Raw genomic sequence first — 17,375 nt, 5'->3', positions numbered from 1 at the left:
GTGTAGTGGTGACTGAGGTGGAAGAGGCTATAACAGGTTATAACAGTCTATAACAGGCTATAACACTGACCTCAGTAGTGTAGTGGTGACTGAGGTGGAAGAGGCTATAACAGGCTATAACAGGCTATAACAGGCTATAACACTGACCTCAGTAGTGTAGTGGTGACTGAGGTGGAAGAGGCTATAACAGGTTATAACACTGACCTCAGTAGTGTAGTGGTGACTGAGGTGGAAGAGGCTATAACAGTCTATAACAGGCTATAACACTGACCTCAGTAGTGTAGTGGTGACTGAGGTGGAAGAGGCTATAACAGGCTATAACACTGACCTCAGTAGTGTAGTGGTGACTGAGGTGGAAGAGGCTATAACAGGTTATAACACTGACCTCAGTAGTGTAGTGGTGACTGAGAAGGAAGAGGCTATAACAGTCTATAACACTGACCTCAGTAGTGTAGTGGTGACTGAGGTGGAAGAGGCTATAACAGGCTATAACAGGCTATAACAGGTTATAACACTGACCTCAGTAGTGTAGTGGTGACTGAGGTGGAAGAGGCTATAACAGGCTATAACAGGCTATAACAGTCTATAACAGGCTATAACACTGACCTCAGTAGTGTAGTGGTGACTGAGGTGGAAGAGGATATAACAGGCTATAACAGTCTATAACAGGTTATAACACTGACCTCAGTAGTGTAGTGGTGACTGAGGTGGAAGAGGCTATAACAGGCTATAACAGGCTATAACAGTCTATAACAGGCTATAACACTGACCTCAGTAGTGTAGTGGTGACTGAGAAGGAAGAGGCTATAACAGGCTATAACAGGCTATAACACTGACCTCAGTAGTGTAGTGGTGACTGAGGTGGAAGAGGCTATAACAAGCTATAACACTGACCTCAGTAGTGTAGTGGTGACTGAGGTGGAAGAGGCTATAACAGGTTATAACACTGACCTCAGTAGTGTAGTGGTGACTGAGAAGGAAGAGGCTATAACAGGATATAACAGTCTATAACAGGCTATAACACTGACCTCAGTAGTAGTGGTGACTGAGGTGGAAGTGGCTATAACAGGTTATAACACTGACCTCAGTAGTGTAGTGGTGACTGAGGTGGAAGAGGCTATAACAGGCTATAACAGTCTATAACAGGTTATAACACTGACCTCAGTAGTGTAGTGGTGACTGAGGTGGAAGAGGCTATAACAGGCTATAACAGGCTATAACACTGACCTCAGTAGTGTAGTGGTGACTGAGGTGGAAGAGGCTATAACAGGCTATAACAGTCTATAACAGGTTATAACACTGACCTCAGTAGTGTAGTGGTGACTGAGGTGGAAGAGGCTATAACAGGTTATAACACTGACCTCAGTAGTGTAGTGGTGACTGAGGTGGAAGAGGCTATAACAGGTTATAACACTGACCTCAGTAGTGTAGTGGTGACTGAGGTGGAAGAGGCTATAACAGGTTATAACACTGACCTCAGTAGTGTAGTGGTGACTGAGGTGGAAGAGGCTATAACAGGTTATAACACTGACCTCAGTAGTGTAGTGGTGACTGAGGTGGAAGAGGCTATAACAGGTTATAACAGTCTATAACAGGCTATAACACTGACCTCAGTAGTGTAGTGGTGACTGAGGTGGAAGAGGCTATAACAGGCTATAACAGGCTATAACAGGCTATAACACTGACCTCAGTAGTGTAGTGGTGACTGAGGTGGAAGAGGCTATAACAGGTTATAACACTGACCTCAGTAGTGTAGTGGTGACTGAGGTGGAAGAGGCTATAACAGTCTATAACAGGCTATAACACTGACCTCAGTAGTGTAGTGGTGACTGAGGTGGAAGAGGCTATAACAGGCTATAACACTGACCTCAGTAGTGTAGTGGTGACTGAGGTGGAAGAGGCTATAACAGGTTATAACACTGACCTCAGTAGTGTAGTGGTGACTGAGAAGGAAGAGGCTATAACAGTCTATAACACTGACCTCAGTAGTGTAGTGGTGACTGAGGTGGAAGAGGCTATAACAGGCTATAACAGGCTATAACAGGTTATAACACTGACCTCAGTAGTGTAGTGGTGACTGAGGTGGAAGAGGCTATAACAGGCTATAACAGGCTATAACAGTCTATAACAGGCTATAACACTGACCTCAGTAGTGTAGTGGTGACTGAGGTGGAAGAGGATATAACAGGCTATAACAGTCTATAACAGGTTATAACACTGACCTCAGTAGTGTAGTGGTGACTGAGGTGGAAGAGGCTATAACAGGCTATAACAGGCTATAACAGTCTATAACAGGCTATAACACTGACCTCAGTAGTGTAGTGGTGACTGAGAAGGAAGAGGCTATAACAGGCTATAACAGGCTATAACACTGACCTCAGTAGTGTAGTGGTGACTGAGGTGGAAGAGGCTATAACAAGCTATAACACTGACCTCAGTAGTGTAGTGGTGACTGAGGTGGAAGAGGCTATAACAGGTTATAACACTGACCTCAGTAGTGTAGTGGTGACTGAGAAGGAAGAGGCTATAACAGGATATAACAGTCTATAACAGGCTATAACACTGACCTCAGTAGTGTAGTGGTGACTGAGGTGGAAGTGGCTATAACAGGTTATAACACTGACCTCAGTAGTGTAGTGGTGACTGAGGTGGAAGAGGCTATAACAGGCTATAACAGTCTATAACAGGTTATAACACTGACCTCAGTAGTGTAGTGGTGACTGAGGTGGAAGAGGCTATAACAGGCTATAACAGGCTATAACACTGACCTCAGTAGTGTAGTGGTGACTGAGGTGGAAGAGGCTATAACAGGCTATAACAGTCTATAACAGGTTATAACACTGACCTCAGTAGTGTAGTGGTGACTGAGGTGGAAGAGGCTATAACAGGCTATAACAGGCTATAACAGTCTATAACAGGCTATAACACTGACCTCAGTAGTGTAGTGGTGACTGAGAAGGAAGAGGCTATAACAGGCTATAACAGGCTATAACACTGACCTCAGTAGTGTAGTGGTGACTGAGGTGGAAGAGGCTATAACAAGCTATAACACTGACCTCAGTAGTGTAGTGGTGACTGAGGTGGAAGAGGCTATAACAGGTTATAACACTTACCTCAGTAGTGTAGTGGTGACTGAGAAGGAAGAGGCTATAACAGGTTATAACACTGACCTCAGTAGTGTAGTGGTGACTGAGAAGGAAGAGGCTATAACAGGATATAACAGTCTATAACAGGCTATAACACTGACCTCAGTAGTGTAGTGGTGACTGAGGTGGAAGAGGCTATAACAGGTTATAACACTGACCTCAGTAGTGTAGTGGTGACTGAGAAGGAAGAGGCTATAACAGGATATAACAGTCTATAACAGGCTATAACACTGACCTCAGTAGTGTAGTGGTGACTGAGGTGGAAGAGGCTATAACAGGTTATAACACTGACCTCAGTAGTGTAGTGGTGACTGAGGTGGAAGAGGCTATAACAGGCTATAACAGGCTATAACAGTCTATAACAGGCTATAACACTGACCTCAGTAGTGTAGTGGTGACTGAGAAGGAAGAGGCTATAACAGGCTATAACAGGCTATAACACTGACCTCAGTAGTGTAGTGGTGACTGAGGTGGAAGAGGCTATAACAAGCTATAACACTGACCTCAGTAGTGTAGTGGTGACTGAGAAGGAAGAGGCTATAACAGGATATAACAGTCTATAACAGGATATAACACTGACCTCAGTAGTGTAGTGGTGACTGAGAAGGAAGAGGCTATAACAGGATATAACAGTCTATAACAGGCTATAACACTGACCTCAGTAGTGTAGTGTTGACTGAGAAGGAAGAGGCTATAACAGTCTATAACAGGCTATAACAGGCTATAACACTGACCTCAGTAGTGTAGTGGTGACTGAGAAGGAAGAGGCTATAACAGTCTATAACAGGCTATAACACTGACCTCAGTAGTGTAGTGGTGACTGAGAAGGAAGAGGCTATAACAGGCTATAACAGGCTATAACAGGATATAACAGGCTATAACACTGACCTCAGTAGTGTAGTGGTGACTGAGAAGGAAGAGGCTATAACAGTCTATAACACTGACCTCGGTAGTGTAGTGGTGACTGAGAAGGAAGAGGCTATAACAGTCTATAACAGGCTATAACACTGACCTCAGTAGTGTAGTGGTGACTGAGAAGGAAGAGGCTATAACAGTCTATAACAGTCTATAACAGGCTATAACACTGACCTCAGTAGTGTAGTGGTGACTGAGAAGGAAGAGGCTATAACAGTCTATAACAGTCCATAAGAGTCTATAACAGGCTATAACAGGCTATAACACTGACCTCAGTAGTGTAGTGGTGACTGAGAAGGAAGAGGCTATAACAGTCTATAACAGGCTATAACACTGACCTCAGTAGTGTAGTGGTGACTGAGAAGGAAGAGCCTGTAGCCTGTAGCCTGTAGCCTGTCAACTATGTGTCTGTCTATCCCTGTTCTCTCCTCTCTGCACAGACCATACAAACGCTCCACACCGCATGGCCGCGGCCACCCTAATCTGGTAGTCCCAGCGCGTACGACCCACGTGGAGTTCCAGGTCTCCGGTAGCCTCTGGAACTGCCGATCTGCGGCCAACAAGGCAGAGTTCATCTCAGCCTATGCCTCCCTCCAGTCCCTTGACTTCTTGGCACTGACGGAAACATGGATCACCACAGATAACACTGCTACTCCTACTGCTCTCTCCTCGTCCGCCCACGTGTTCTCGCACACCCCGAGAACTTCTGGTCAGCGGGGTGGTGGCACCGGGATCCTCATCTCTCCCAAGTGGTCTTTCTCTCTTTCTCCCCTTACCCATCTGTCTATCGCCTCCTTTGAATTCCATGCTGTCACAGTTACCAGCCCTTTCAAGCTTAACATCCTTATCATTTATCGCCCTCCAGGTTCCCTCGGAGAGTTCATCAATGAGCTTGATGCCTTGATAAGCTCCTTTCCTGAGGACGGCTCACCTCTCACAGTTCTGGGCGACTTTAACCTCCCCACGTCTACCTTTGACTCATTCCTCTCTGCCTCCTTCTTTCCACTCCTCTCCTCTTTTGACCTCACCCTCTCACCTTCCCCCCTACTCACAAGGCAGGCAATACGCTTGACCTCATCTTTACTAGATGCTGTTCTTCCACTAACCTCATTGCAACTCCCCTCCAAGTCTCCGACCACTACCTGGTATCCTTTTCCCTCTCGCTCTCATCCAACACTTCCCACACTGCCCCTACTCGGATGGTATCGCGCCGTCCCAACCTTCGCTCTCTCCCCCGCTACTCTCTCCTCTTCCATCCTATCATCTCTTCCCTCTGCTCAATCTTTCTCCAACCTATCTCCTGATTCTGCCTCCTCAACCCTCCTCTCCTCCCTTTCTGCATCCTTTGACTCTCTATGTCCCCTATCCTCCAGGCCGGCTCGGTCCTCCCCTCCCGCTCCGTGGCTCGACGACTCATTGCGAGCTCACAGAACAGGGCTCCGGGCAGCCGAGCGGAAATGGAGGAAAACTCGCCTCCCTGCGGACCTGGCATCCTTTCACTCCCTCCTCTCTACATTTTCCTCCTCTGTCTCTGCTGCTAAAGCCACTTTCTACCATTCTAAATTCCAAGCATCTGCCTCTAACCCTAGGAAGCTCTTTGCCACCTTCTCCTCCCTCCTGAATCCTCCCTCCCCCGCCCCCCTCCTCCCTCTCTGCAGATGACTTCGTCAACCATTTTGAAAAGAAGGTCGACGACATCCGATCCTCGTTTGCTAAGTCAAACGACACCGCTGGTTCTGCTCACACTGCCCTACCCTATGCTCTGACCTCTTTCTCCCCTCTCTCTCCAGATGAAATCTTGCGTCTTGTGACGGCCGGCCGCCCAACAACCTGCCCGCTTGACCCTATCCCCTCCTCTCTTCTCCAGACCATTTCCGGAGACCTTCTCCCTTACCTCACCTCGCTCATCAACTCATCCCTGACCGCTGGCTACGTCCCTCCCCGTCTTCAAGAGAGCGAGAGTTGCACCCCTTCTGAAAAAACCTACACTCGATCCCTCCGATGTCAACAACTACAGACCAGTATCCCTTCTCTCTTTTCTCTCCAAAACTCTTGAGCGTGCCGTCCTTGGCCAGCTCTACCGCTATCTCTCTCAGAATGACCTTCTTGATCCAAATCAGTCAGGTTTCAAGACTAGTCATTCAACTGAGACTGCTCTTCTCTGTATCACGGAGGCGCTCCGCACTGCTAAAGCTAACTCTCTCTCCTCTGCTCTCATCCTTCTAGACCTATCGGCTGCCTTCGATACTGTGAACCATCAGATCCTCCTCTCCACCCTCTCCGAGTTGGGCATCTCCGGCGCGGCCCACGCTTGGATTGCGTCCTACCTGACAGGTCGCTCCTACCAGGTGGCGTGGCGAGAATCTGTCTCCTCACCACGCGCTCTCACCACTGGTGTCCCCCAGGGCTCTGTTCTAGGCCCTCTCTTATTCTCGCTATACACCAAGTCACTTGGCTCTGTCATAACCTCACATGGTCTCTCCTATCATTGCTATGCAGACGACACACAATTAATCTTCTCCTTTCCCCTTCTGATGACCAGGTGGCGAATCGCATCTCTGCATGTCTAGCAGACATATCAGTGTGGATGACGGATCACCACCTCAAGCTGAACCTCAGCAAGACGGAGCTCCTCTTCCTCCCGGGGAAGGACTGCCCGTTCCATGATCTCGCCATCACGGTTGACAACTCCATTGTGTCCTCCTCCCAGAGCGCTAAGAACCTTGGCGTGATCCTGGACAACACCCTGTCGTTCTCAACTAACATCAAGGCGGTGTCCCGTTCCTGTAGGTTCATGCTCTACAACATCCGCAGAGTACGACCCTGCCTCACACAGGAAGCGGCGCAGGTCCTAATCCAGGCACTTGTCATCTCCCGTCTTGATTACTGCAACTCGCTGTTGGCTGGGCTCCCTGCCTGTGCCATTAAACCCCTACAACTCATCCAGAACGCCGCAGCCCGTCTGGTGTTCAACCTTCCCAAGTTCTCTCACGTCACCCCGCTCCTCCGCTCTCTCCACTGGCTTCCAGTTGAAGCTCGCATCCGCTACAAGACCATGGTGCTTGCCTACGGAGCTGTGAGGGAACGGCACCTCAGTACCTCCAGGCTCTGATCAGGCCCTACACCCAAACAAGGGCACTGCGTTCATCCACCTCTGGCCTGCTCGCCTCCCTACCACTGAGGAAGTACAGTTCCCGCTCAGCCCAGTCAAAACTGTTCGCTGCTCTGGCCCCCCAATGGTGGAACAAACTCCCTCACGACGCCAGGACAGCGGAGTCAATCACCACCTTCCGGAGACACCTGAAACCCCACCTCTTCAAGGAATACCTAGGATAGGGTAAGTAATCCTTCTCACCCCCCCCCCCCTAAAAAGATTTAGATGCACTATTGTAAGTGGCTGTTCCACTGGATGTCATAAGGTGTATGCACCAATTTGTAAGTCGCTCTGGATAAGAGCGTCTGCTAAATGACTTAAATGTAATGTAATGTAAATGTAAGAGGCTATAACAGTCTATAACAGTCCATAAGAGTCTATAACAGGCTATAACAGGGTATAACACTGACCTTAGTAGTGTAGTGGTGACTGAGAAGGAAGAGGCTATAACAGTCTATAACAGGCTATTACACTGACCTCAGTAGTGTAGTGGTGACTGAGGTGGAAGAGGCTATAACAGGCTATAGCAGTCCATAAGAGTCTATAACAGGCTATTACAGTCTATAACACTGACCTCAGTAGTGTAGTGGTGACGGAGGTAGAAGCGGGAGGCATCAGGAGAAGAGTCTGGAGTCTGGGGACCTCTAGATGGAGGAGCCAAACCACCTGAGAATAACAGGACATACCGGTACATAGAGTTACCATCAGCCAATCACATTCAGTACAGAAATACACAGAGTTACCATCAGCCAATCACATTCAGTACAGAAATACATAGAGTTACCATCAGCCAATCACATTCAGTACAGAAATACATAGAGTTACCATCAGCCAATCACATTCAGTACAGAAATACATAGAGTTACCATCAGCCAATCACATTCAGTACAGGAATACATAGAGTTACCATCAGCCAATCACATTCAGTACAGAAATACATAGAGTTACCATCAGCCAATCACAATCAGTACATAAATACATAGAGTTACCATCAGCCAATCACAATCAATACAGAAATACATAGAGTTACCATCAGCCAATCACAATCAGTACATAAATACATAGAGTTACCATCAGCCAATCACAATCAATACAGAAATACATAGAGTTACCATCAGCCAATCACATTCAGTACAGAAATACATAGAGTTACCATCAGCCAATCACATTCAGTACGACTTTACAAAACATTAAACACTCAAAAGTTTCATTATTCAATTCAATTGCTTCCTTTATGAAAAAACAGATTGCAGTACACTGTTGTGTAAATGTACTTAGAATGCAGTATAACTGCAGTACACTGTTGTGTAAATGTACTTAGAATGCAGTATAACTGCAGTAAACTGTTGTGTAAATGTACTTAGAATGCAGTATAACTGCAGTACACTGTTGTGTAAATGTACTTAGAATGCAGTATAACTGCAGTACACTGTTGTGTAAATGTACTTAGAATGCAGTACACTGTTGTGTAAATGTACTTAGAATGCAGTATAACTGCAGTACACTGTTGTGTAAATGTACTTAGAATGCAGTATAACTGCAGTAAACTGTTGTGTAAATGTACTTAGAATGCAGTATAACTGCAGTAAACTGTTGTGTAAATGTACTTAGAATGCAGTATAACTGCAGTACACTGTTGTGTAAATGTACTTAGAATGCAGTATAACTGCAGTACACTGTTGTGTAAATGTACTTAGAATGCAGTATAACTGCAGTACACTGTTGTGTAAATGTACTTAGAATGCAGTATAACTGCAGTACACTGTTGTGTAAATGTACTTAGAATGCAGTATAACTGCAGTACACTGTTGTGTAAATGTACTTAGAATGCAGTATAACTGCAGTACACTGTTGTGTAAATGTACTTAGAATGCAGTATAACTGCAGTACACTGTTGTGTAAATGTACTTAGAATGCAGTATAACTGCAGTACACTGTTGTGTAAATGTACTTAGAATGCAGTATAACTGCAGTACACTGTTGTGTAAATGTACTTAGAATGCAGTATAACTGCAGTACACTGTTGTGTAAATGTACTTAGAATGCAGTATAACTGCAGTACACTGTTGTGTAAATGTACTTAGAATGCATTATAACTGCAGTACACTGTTGTGTCAATGTACTTAGAATGCAGTATAACTGCAGTACACTGTTGTGTAAATGTACTTAGAATGCAGTATAACTGCAGTACATTGTTGTGTAAATGTACTTAGAATGCATTATAACTGCAGTACACTGTTGTGTAAATGTACTTAGAATGCATTATAACTGCAGTACACTGTTGTGTCAATGTACTTAGAATGCAATATAACTGCAGTATACTTCAAGGACTTCGTAAATTTTGCAGTTTAACTGCAGTTCAACTGAAGGTCTTCTGCAATTACCACATCCAAAATACCACACAGTCAGTTTCAAAACTGCAATAATTTTGTTGTTGTTGTATTTCTTGTATTTTTACCCCCCTTTTTCAATTATGATCTTGTCTCATCGCTGCACCTCCCCAACGGGCTCGGGAGAGGCGAAGGTCGAGTCATGCGCCCTCCAAAACATGACCTGCCAAACCGTGGTTCTTAACACCCACCTGCTTAACCCGGGAGCCAGCTGCACCAATGTGTCGGAGGAAACCCTGTTAAACTGACGACCGAAGTTACCCGGACGATGCTTGACCAATTATGCTTCGCCCTATGCGACACTCGGTCACGGCCATTTGTGACACAGCCTGGGATCAAACCCGGGTCTGTAGTTATGCATCAAGCACTGCCCTTGCAATATTTTTTGGTTCTAATTTTTCTGAAACATAGTTTTTCGAAAGCCTTAAAAAAAATCTTTAGATTTTTTTTGTAATTGATGTTTAATATTATATAACATTCTTAAAATTGTTGCAATACTAAAACGTAATAAAAATAACAATTTTGGTGAGGAATTAACCATTGTCAAACTTATGTCAAACTCAAACGCCGCTGAAACTAGCACACTTAGACACAGAGTGAGAATGAGGCGGGACTACTTTACGCACTAGAGAAGGAGTTGTGGCAGAACACCTTGCAGGGCGAGGTGGGGCTCTGAGAGACGAGGCGTCCCCTGGCTGGGCTCCTCCTCAGGCACGCAATGCTGTCGTGCTGGGGCGAGGCGTAGGAGGAGGCGAAACCTTCAGGGTCCAGGACAGAGCCCTCCTCCAACAGAGAGGTGCATTCTGGGTCCACTGAGGTCATTGATGACACGCTGATCTGGTCGCAGTTCACATCCTGTGGGAGAAGAGGGTTCCTTTTCAAATGGTGCACAGTACCCAAAATGGCATCTTGACAATGATCAGGTTTCAACAAACGAGTTGAACTTTTATTAAAGGTCATTTCAGATTGAGCTGACGTCTCCAGCATTGAGGGAATGTGATCTTTAAAAAAAAAAAAATGTAATGTCTATTGCTATGCACATGTCGTTAATCTGCGTTGGATCCCGGACAATGTCTTCCATTTGATGGATGGTTGTACATACCTGTGAGAGTGATGTCTGTGATGACAGGCGGGAGTAGAGCCTGCTGGCCTTCTCAGCCACCCCCTTCCCTGCTGACAGGAAGCTGCTCTTAAACATGTCCAGACTGAGAGTTGGGGAGGAGGGGGAGACCAGGGAGGAGGGACGGAGACGTTCTTTGGGCCTGGAGAGGGGGAGGTGCGAGTTGGCACGAAGTAAGGGAGGAGGTGGTCGGGGGGAGGTACAGGGGGAGTGGGTCAGGCTGAGGGGCCGAGGTCGGCGGGAGGAGGGTTTAGATGGGGTGGAGGTGGCGTGGACTAGCGGGCTGGATGGGTTCTGAAGGTCCATGCTGGCGGTCCTGCTGCTCAGAGGGCTCAGAACCTTCATGTACATCTCTATCTCTTCTGCCAGGTCCCGGCGGGCTGTGGAGGTACTGCTACTGTCCCCATCACCCTCTGTCTCCGTCTCAGCTGCTATAATGGACAGAGGGTCAAAGCCAGTCTCAACGATACTTGTCCTCTTCACGGCTCCGCCCACGGTTTCACTGCTGTTTCTTACACTGCTCTGTTTGGAGACACTGCAATCTGCAGCCCCGTCTCCATCTCCACCAACACTGTGGGTTGCAGCCCCGTCTCCATCTCCACTAACACTGTGGGCTGCAGCCCCGTCTCCATCTCCACCAACACTGTGGGCTGCAGCCCCGTCTCCATCTCCACCAACACTGTGGGTTGCAGCCCCGTCTCCATCTCCACCAACACTGTGGGCTGCAGCCCCGTCTCCATCTCCACTAACACTGTGGGTTGCAGCCCCGTCTCCATCTCCACTAACACTGTGGGCTGCAGCCCCGTCTCCATCTCCACTAACACTGTGGGTTGCAGCCCCGTCTCCATCTCCACTAACACTGTGGGCTGCAGCCCCGTCTCCATCTCCACCAACACTGTGGGTTGCAGCCCCGTCTCCATCTCCACCAACACTGTGGGTTGCAGCCCCGTCTCCATCTCCACTAACACTGTGGGCTGCAGCCCCGTCTCCATCTCCACTAACACTGTGGGCTGCAGCCCCGTCTCCATCTCCACTAACACTGTGGGTTGCAGCCCCGTCTCCATCTCCACCAACACTGTGGGCTGCAGCCCCGTCTCCATCTCCACCAACACTGTGGGCTGCAGCCCCGTCTCCATCTCCACCAACACTGTGGGCTGCAGCCCCGTCTCCATCTCCACCAACACTGTGGGCTGCAGCCCCGTCTCCATCTCCACTAACACTGTGGGCTGCAGCCCCGTCTCCATCTCCACTAACACTGTGGGCTGCAGCCCCGTCTCCATCTCCACCAACACTGTGGGCTGCAGCCCCGTCTCCATCTCCACTAACACTGTGGGTTGCAGCCCCGTCTCCATCTCCACTAACACTGTGGGCTGCAGCCCCGTCTCCATCTCCACTAACACTGTGGGCTGCAGGCCCGTCTCCATCTCCACTAACACTGTGGGCTGCAGCCCCGTCTCCATCTCCACTAACACTGTGGGCTGCAGCCCCGTCTCCATCTCCACTAACACTGTGGGCTGCAGCCCCGTCTCCATCTCCACCAACACTGTGGGCTGCAGCCCCGTCTCCATCTCCACCAACACTGTGGGCTGCAGCCCCGTCTCCATCTCCACTAACACTGTGGGCTGCAGGCCTTTCAGTGTCTCCACCACTGATGTTCACACTCCTCCTTTCCACCTCTTTGGCAGGTGTCTGTCTGTCCTTACCGCCTTCTACCTCCTCCCCCTCTCCCCCATCCAATCTCTTCTGGTTCTGGGTAGGAACAGCCTGACTGGTCTTCCCAGGTTTGCAGTTCGGAGGCGGGGGGCGTTTCGGAGCAGGGCCTCGGACCTGCATGGTGGTGGAGGTGAAGTTGAGTGTGATGGTCCTGAGAGTCCCCTGTCCTCCAGTCAGGTCCAGGGAGTTGGGCCTCAGCCTCCGGTTCTTTGGTCTGGTACCACAGGGAGTTTTGGAGTCACCAGGGCTGGTCGTGTGGTCCTGTCTAGTCAGAGGACCTAAAGACACAACAAATTGTATTAACTGCCTAAATTTTGCTGGACCCCAGGAAGAGTAGCTGCTGCCTTGGCAGGAAATAATGGGGATCCATAATAAACCCCAGGAAAAGTAGCTGCTGCCTTGACAGGAACTAATGGGGATCTATAATAAACCCCAGGAAGAGTAGCCGCTGCCTTTACAGGAACTAATGGGGATCTATAATAAACCCCAGGAAGAGTAGCTGCTGCCTTGGCAGGAACTAATGGGGATCCATACTAAACCCCAGGAAGAGTAGCTGCTGCCTTGACAGGAACTAATGGGGATCCATAATAAACCCCAGGAAGAGTAGCTGCTGCCTTGACAGGAACTAATGGGGATCCATAATAAACCCCAGGAAGAGTAGCTGCTGCCTTGGCAGGAACTAATGGGGATCCATAATAAACCCCAGGAAGAGTAGCTGCTGCCTTGACAGGAACTAATGGGGATCCATAATAAACCCCAGGAAGAGTAGCTGCTGCCATGGCAGGAACTCATGGGGATCCATAATAAGCCCCAGGAAGAGTAGCTGCTGCCTTGGCAGGAACTAATGGGGATCCATAATAAACCCCAGGAAGAGTAGCTGCTGCCATGGCAGGAACTCATGGGGATCCATAATAAACCCCAGGAAGAGTAGCTGCTGCCTTGACAGGAACTAATGGGGATCCATAATAAACCCCAGGGGGATCCATAATAAACCCCAGGGAGTAGCTGCTGCCATGGCAGGAACTCATGGGGATCCATAACAAACCCCAGGAAGAGTAGCTGCTGCCTTGACAGGAACTAATGGGGATCCATAATAAACCCCAGGAAGAGTAGCTGCTGCCTTGACAGGAACTAATGGGGATCAATAACAAACCCCAGGAAGAGTAGCTGCTGCCTTGACAGGAACTAATGGGGATCCATAACAAACCCCAGGAAGAGTAGCTGCTGCCTTGACAGGAACTAATGGGGATCCATAACAAACCCCAGGAAGAGTAGCTGCTGCCTTGACAGGAACTAATGGGGATCCATAATAAACCCCAGGAAGAGTAGCTGCTGCAATGTCAGGAACTCATGGGGATCCATAACAAACCCTAGGAAGAGTAGCTGCTGCCTTGACAGGAACTAATGGGGATCCATAATAAACCCCAGGAAGAGTAGCTGCTGCCTTGACAGGAACTAATGGGGATCCATAATAAACCCCAGGAAGAGTAGCTGCTGCCTTGGCAGGATCTAATGGGGATCCATAATAAACCCCAGGAAGAGTAGCTGCTGCCTTGGCAGGAACTAATGGGGATCCATAATAAACCCCAGGAAGAGTAGCTGCTGCCTTGACAACAGGAACTAATGGGGATCCATAATAAACCCCAGATAGAGTAGTTGCTGCCTTGACAGGAACTCATGGGGATCCATAATAAACCCCAGGAAGAGTAGCTGCTGCCTTGGCAGGAACTAATGGGGATCCATAATAAACCCCAGGAAGAGTAGCTGCTGCCTTGACAGGAACTAATGGGGATCCATAATAAACCCCAGGAAGATTAGCTGCTGCCTTGGCAGGAACTAATGGGGATCCATAATAAACCCCAGGAAGAGTAGCTGCTGCCTTGACAGGAACTAATGGGGATCCATAATAAACCCCAGGAAGAGTAGCTGCTGCCATGGCAGGAACTCATGGGGATCCATAATAAACCCCAGGAAGAGTAGCTGCTGCCTTGGCAGGAACTAATGGGGATCCATAATAAACCCCAGGAAGAGTAGCTACTGCCATGGCAGGAACTCATGGGGATCCATAATAAACCCCAGGAAGAGTAGCTGCTGCCTTGACAGGAACTAATGGGGATCCATAATAAACCCCAGGGAGAGTAGCTGCTGCCATGGCAGGAACTCATGGGGATCCATAACAAACCCCAGGAAGAGTAGCTGCTGCCTTGACAGGAACTAATGGGGATCCATATTAAACCCCAGGAAGAGTAGCTGCTGCTTTGACAGGAACTAATAGGGATCCATAACAAACCCCAGGAAGAGTAGCTGCTGCCTTGACAGGAACTAATGGGGATCCATAACAAACCCCAGGAAGAGTAGCTGCTGCCTTGACAGGAACTAATGGGGATCCATAACAAACCCCAGGAAGAGTAGCTGCTGCCTTGACAGGAACTAATGGGGATCCATAATAAACCCCAGGAAGAGTAGCTGCTGCCATGGCAGGAACTCATGGGGATCCATAACAAACCCCAGGAAGAGTAGCTGCTGCCTTGACAGGAACTAATGGGGATCCATAATAAACCCCAGGAAGAGTAGCTGCTGCCTTGACAGGAACTAATGGGGATCCATAACAAACCCCAGGAAGAGTAGCTGCTGCCTTGACAGGAACTAATGGGGATCCATAACAAACCCCAGGAAGAGTAGCTGCTGCCTTGACAGGAACTAATGGGGATCCATAACAAACCCCAGGAAGAGTAGCTGCTGCCTTGACAGGAACTAATGGGGATCCATAATAAACCCCAGGAAGAGTAGCTCCTGCCTTGACAGGAACTAATGGGGATCCATAACAAACCCCAGGAAGAGTAGCTGCTGCCTTGACAGGAACTAATGGGGATCCATAACAAACCCCAGGAAGAGTAGCTGCTGCCTTGACAGGAACTAATGGGGATCCATAACAAACCCCAGGAAGAGTAGCTGCTGCCTTGACAGGAACTAATGGGGATCCATAACAAACCCCAGGAAGAGTAGCTGCTGTCTTGGCAGGAACTAATGGGGATCCATAACAAACCCCAGGAAGAGTAGCTGCTGCCTTGACAGGAACTAATGGGGATCCATAACAAACCCCAGGAAGAGTAGCTGCTGCCTTGACAGGAACTAATGGGGATCCATAACAAACCCCAGGAAGAGTAGCCGCTGCCTTGGCAGGAACTAATGGGGATCCATAATAAACCCCAGGAAGAGTAGCTGCTGCCTTGGCAGGAACTAATGGGGATCCATAATAAACCCCAGGAAGAGTAGCTGCTGCCTTGACAGGAACTAATGGGGATCCATAACAAACCCCAGGAAGAGTAGCTGCTGCCTTGACAGGAACTAATGGGGATCCATAACAAACCCCAGGAAGAGTAGCTGCTGCCTTGGCAGGAACTAATGGGGATCCATAACAAACCCCAGGAAGAGTAGCTGCTGCCTTGGCAGGAACTAATGGGGATCCATAATAAACCCCAGGAAGAGTAGCCGCTGCCTTGACAGGAACTAATGGGGATCCATAACAAACCCCAGGAAGAGTAGCTGCTGCCTTGACAGGAACTAATGGGGATCCATAATAAACCCCAGGAAGAGTAGATGCTTACTAAGGGGATCCATAATAAACCCCAGGAAGAGTAGCTGCTTACTAAGGGGATCCATAATAAACCCCAGGAAGAGTAGCTGCTTACTAAGGGGAAGAGTCTGCATAATAAACCCCAGGAAGAGTAGCTGCTTACTAAGGGGATCCATAATAAACCCCAGGAAGAAGTAGCTGCTTACTAAGGGGATCCATAATAAACCCCAGGAAGAGTAGCTGCTTACTAAGGGGATCCATAATAAACCCCAGGAAGAGTAGCTGCTTACTAAGGGGATCCATAATAAACCCCAGGAAGAGTAGCTGCTTACTAAGGGGATCCATAATAAACCCCAGGAAGAGTAGCTGCTTACTAAGGGGATCCATAATAAACCCCAGGAAGAGTAGCTGCTTACTAAGGGGATCCATAATAAACCCCAGGAAGAGTAGCTGCTTACTAAGGGGATCCATAATAAACCCCAGGAAGAGTAGCTGCTTACTAAGGGGATCCATAATAAACCCCAGGAAGAGTAGCTGCTTACTAAGGGGATCCATAATAAACCCCAGGAAGAGTAGCTGCTTACTAAGGGGATCCATAATAAACCCCAGGAAGAGTAGCTGCTTACTAAGGGGATCCATAATAAACCCCAGGAAGAGTAGCTGCTTACTAAGGGGATCCATAATAAACCCCAGGAAGAGTAGCTGGAAGAGTAGCTGCTACTAAGGGGATCCATAATAAACCCCAGGAAGAGTAGCTGCTTACTAAGGGGGAAGAGTCCATAATAAAAACCCCAGGAAGAGTAGCTGCTTACTAAGGGGATCCATAATAAACCCCAGGAAGAGTAGCTGCTTACTAAGGGATCCATAATAAACCCCAGGAAGAGTAGCTGCTTACTAAGGGGATCCATAATAAACCCCAGGAAGAGTAGCTGCTTACTAAGGGGATCCATAATAAACCCCAGGAAGAGTAGCTGCTTACTAAGGGGATCCATAATAAACCCCAGGAAGAGTAGCTGCTTACTAAGGGGATCCATAATAAACCCCAGGAAGAGTAGCTGCTTACTAAGGGGATCCATAATAAACCCCAGGAAGAGTAGCTGCTTACTAAGGGGATCCATAATAAACCCCAGGAAGAGTAGCTGCTTACTAAGGGGATCCATAATAAACCCCAGGAAGAGTAGCTGCTTACTAAGGGGATCCATAATAAACCCCAGGAAGAGTAGCTGCTTACTAAGGGATCCATAATAAACCCCAGGAAGAGTAGCTGCTTACTAAGGGGATCCATAATAAACCCCAGGAAGAGTAGCTGCTTACTAAGGGGATCCATAATAAACCCCAGGAAGAGTAGCTGCTTACTAAG

The 17,375-nt window shown here is 48.1% G+C and overlaps 1 protein-coding gene across 1 annotated transcript in view; it reads right to left on the bottom strand.

Moving 5' to 3' along the window:
- Positions 1 to 12,716, bottom strand: part of LOC118380183 (C-myc promoter-binding protein-like) — a gene marked incomplete at its 5' end in the record, with an annotated part of 39,392 nt that extends 26,676 nt beyond the window's left edge. The window contains 3 exons of the mRNA XM_052506345.1: positions 7,790 to 7,881; positions 10,232 to 10,460; positions 10,708 to 12,716. Coding sequence (XP_052362305.1) covers positions 7,790 to 7,881; positions 10,232 to 10,460; positions 10,708 to 12,716 — 2,330 coding nt within the window. The remainder of the gene's footprint in view (positions 1 to 7,789; positions 7,882 to 10,231; positions 10,461 to 10,707) is intronic.
- Positions 12,717 to 17,375: the final 4,659 nt, after the last annotated feature.

Source organism: Oncorhynchus keta, unplaced genomic scaffold, assembly GCF_023373465.1.
Source record: "Oncorhynchus keta strain PuntledgeMale-10-30-2019 unplaced genomic scaffold, Oket_V2 Un_contig_25824_pilon_pilon, whole genome shotgun sequence".
NCBI lineage: Eukaryota > Metazoa > Chordata > Actinopteri > Salmoniformes > Salmonidae > Oncorhynchus > Oncorhynchus keta.
Note: the sequence above shows the minus strand (reverse complement) of the source record. Positions and strands in the feature narration are given on the sequence as shown.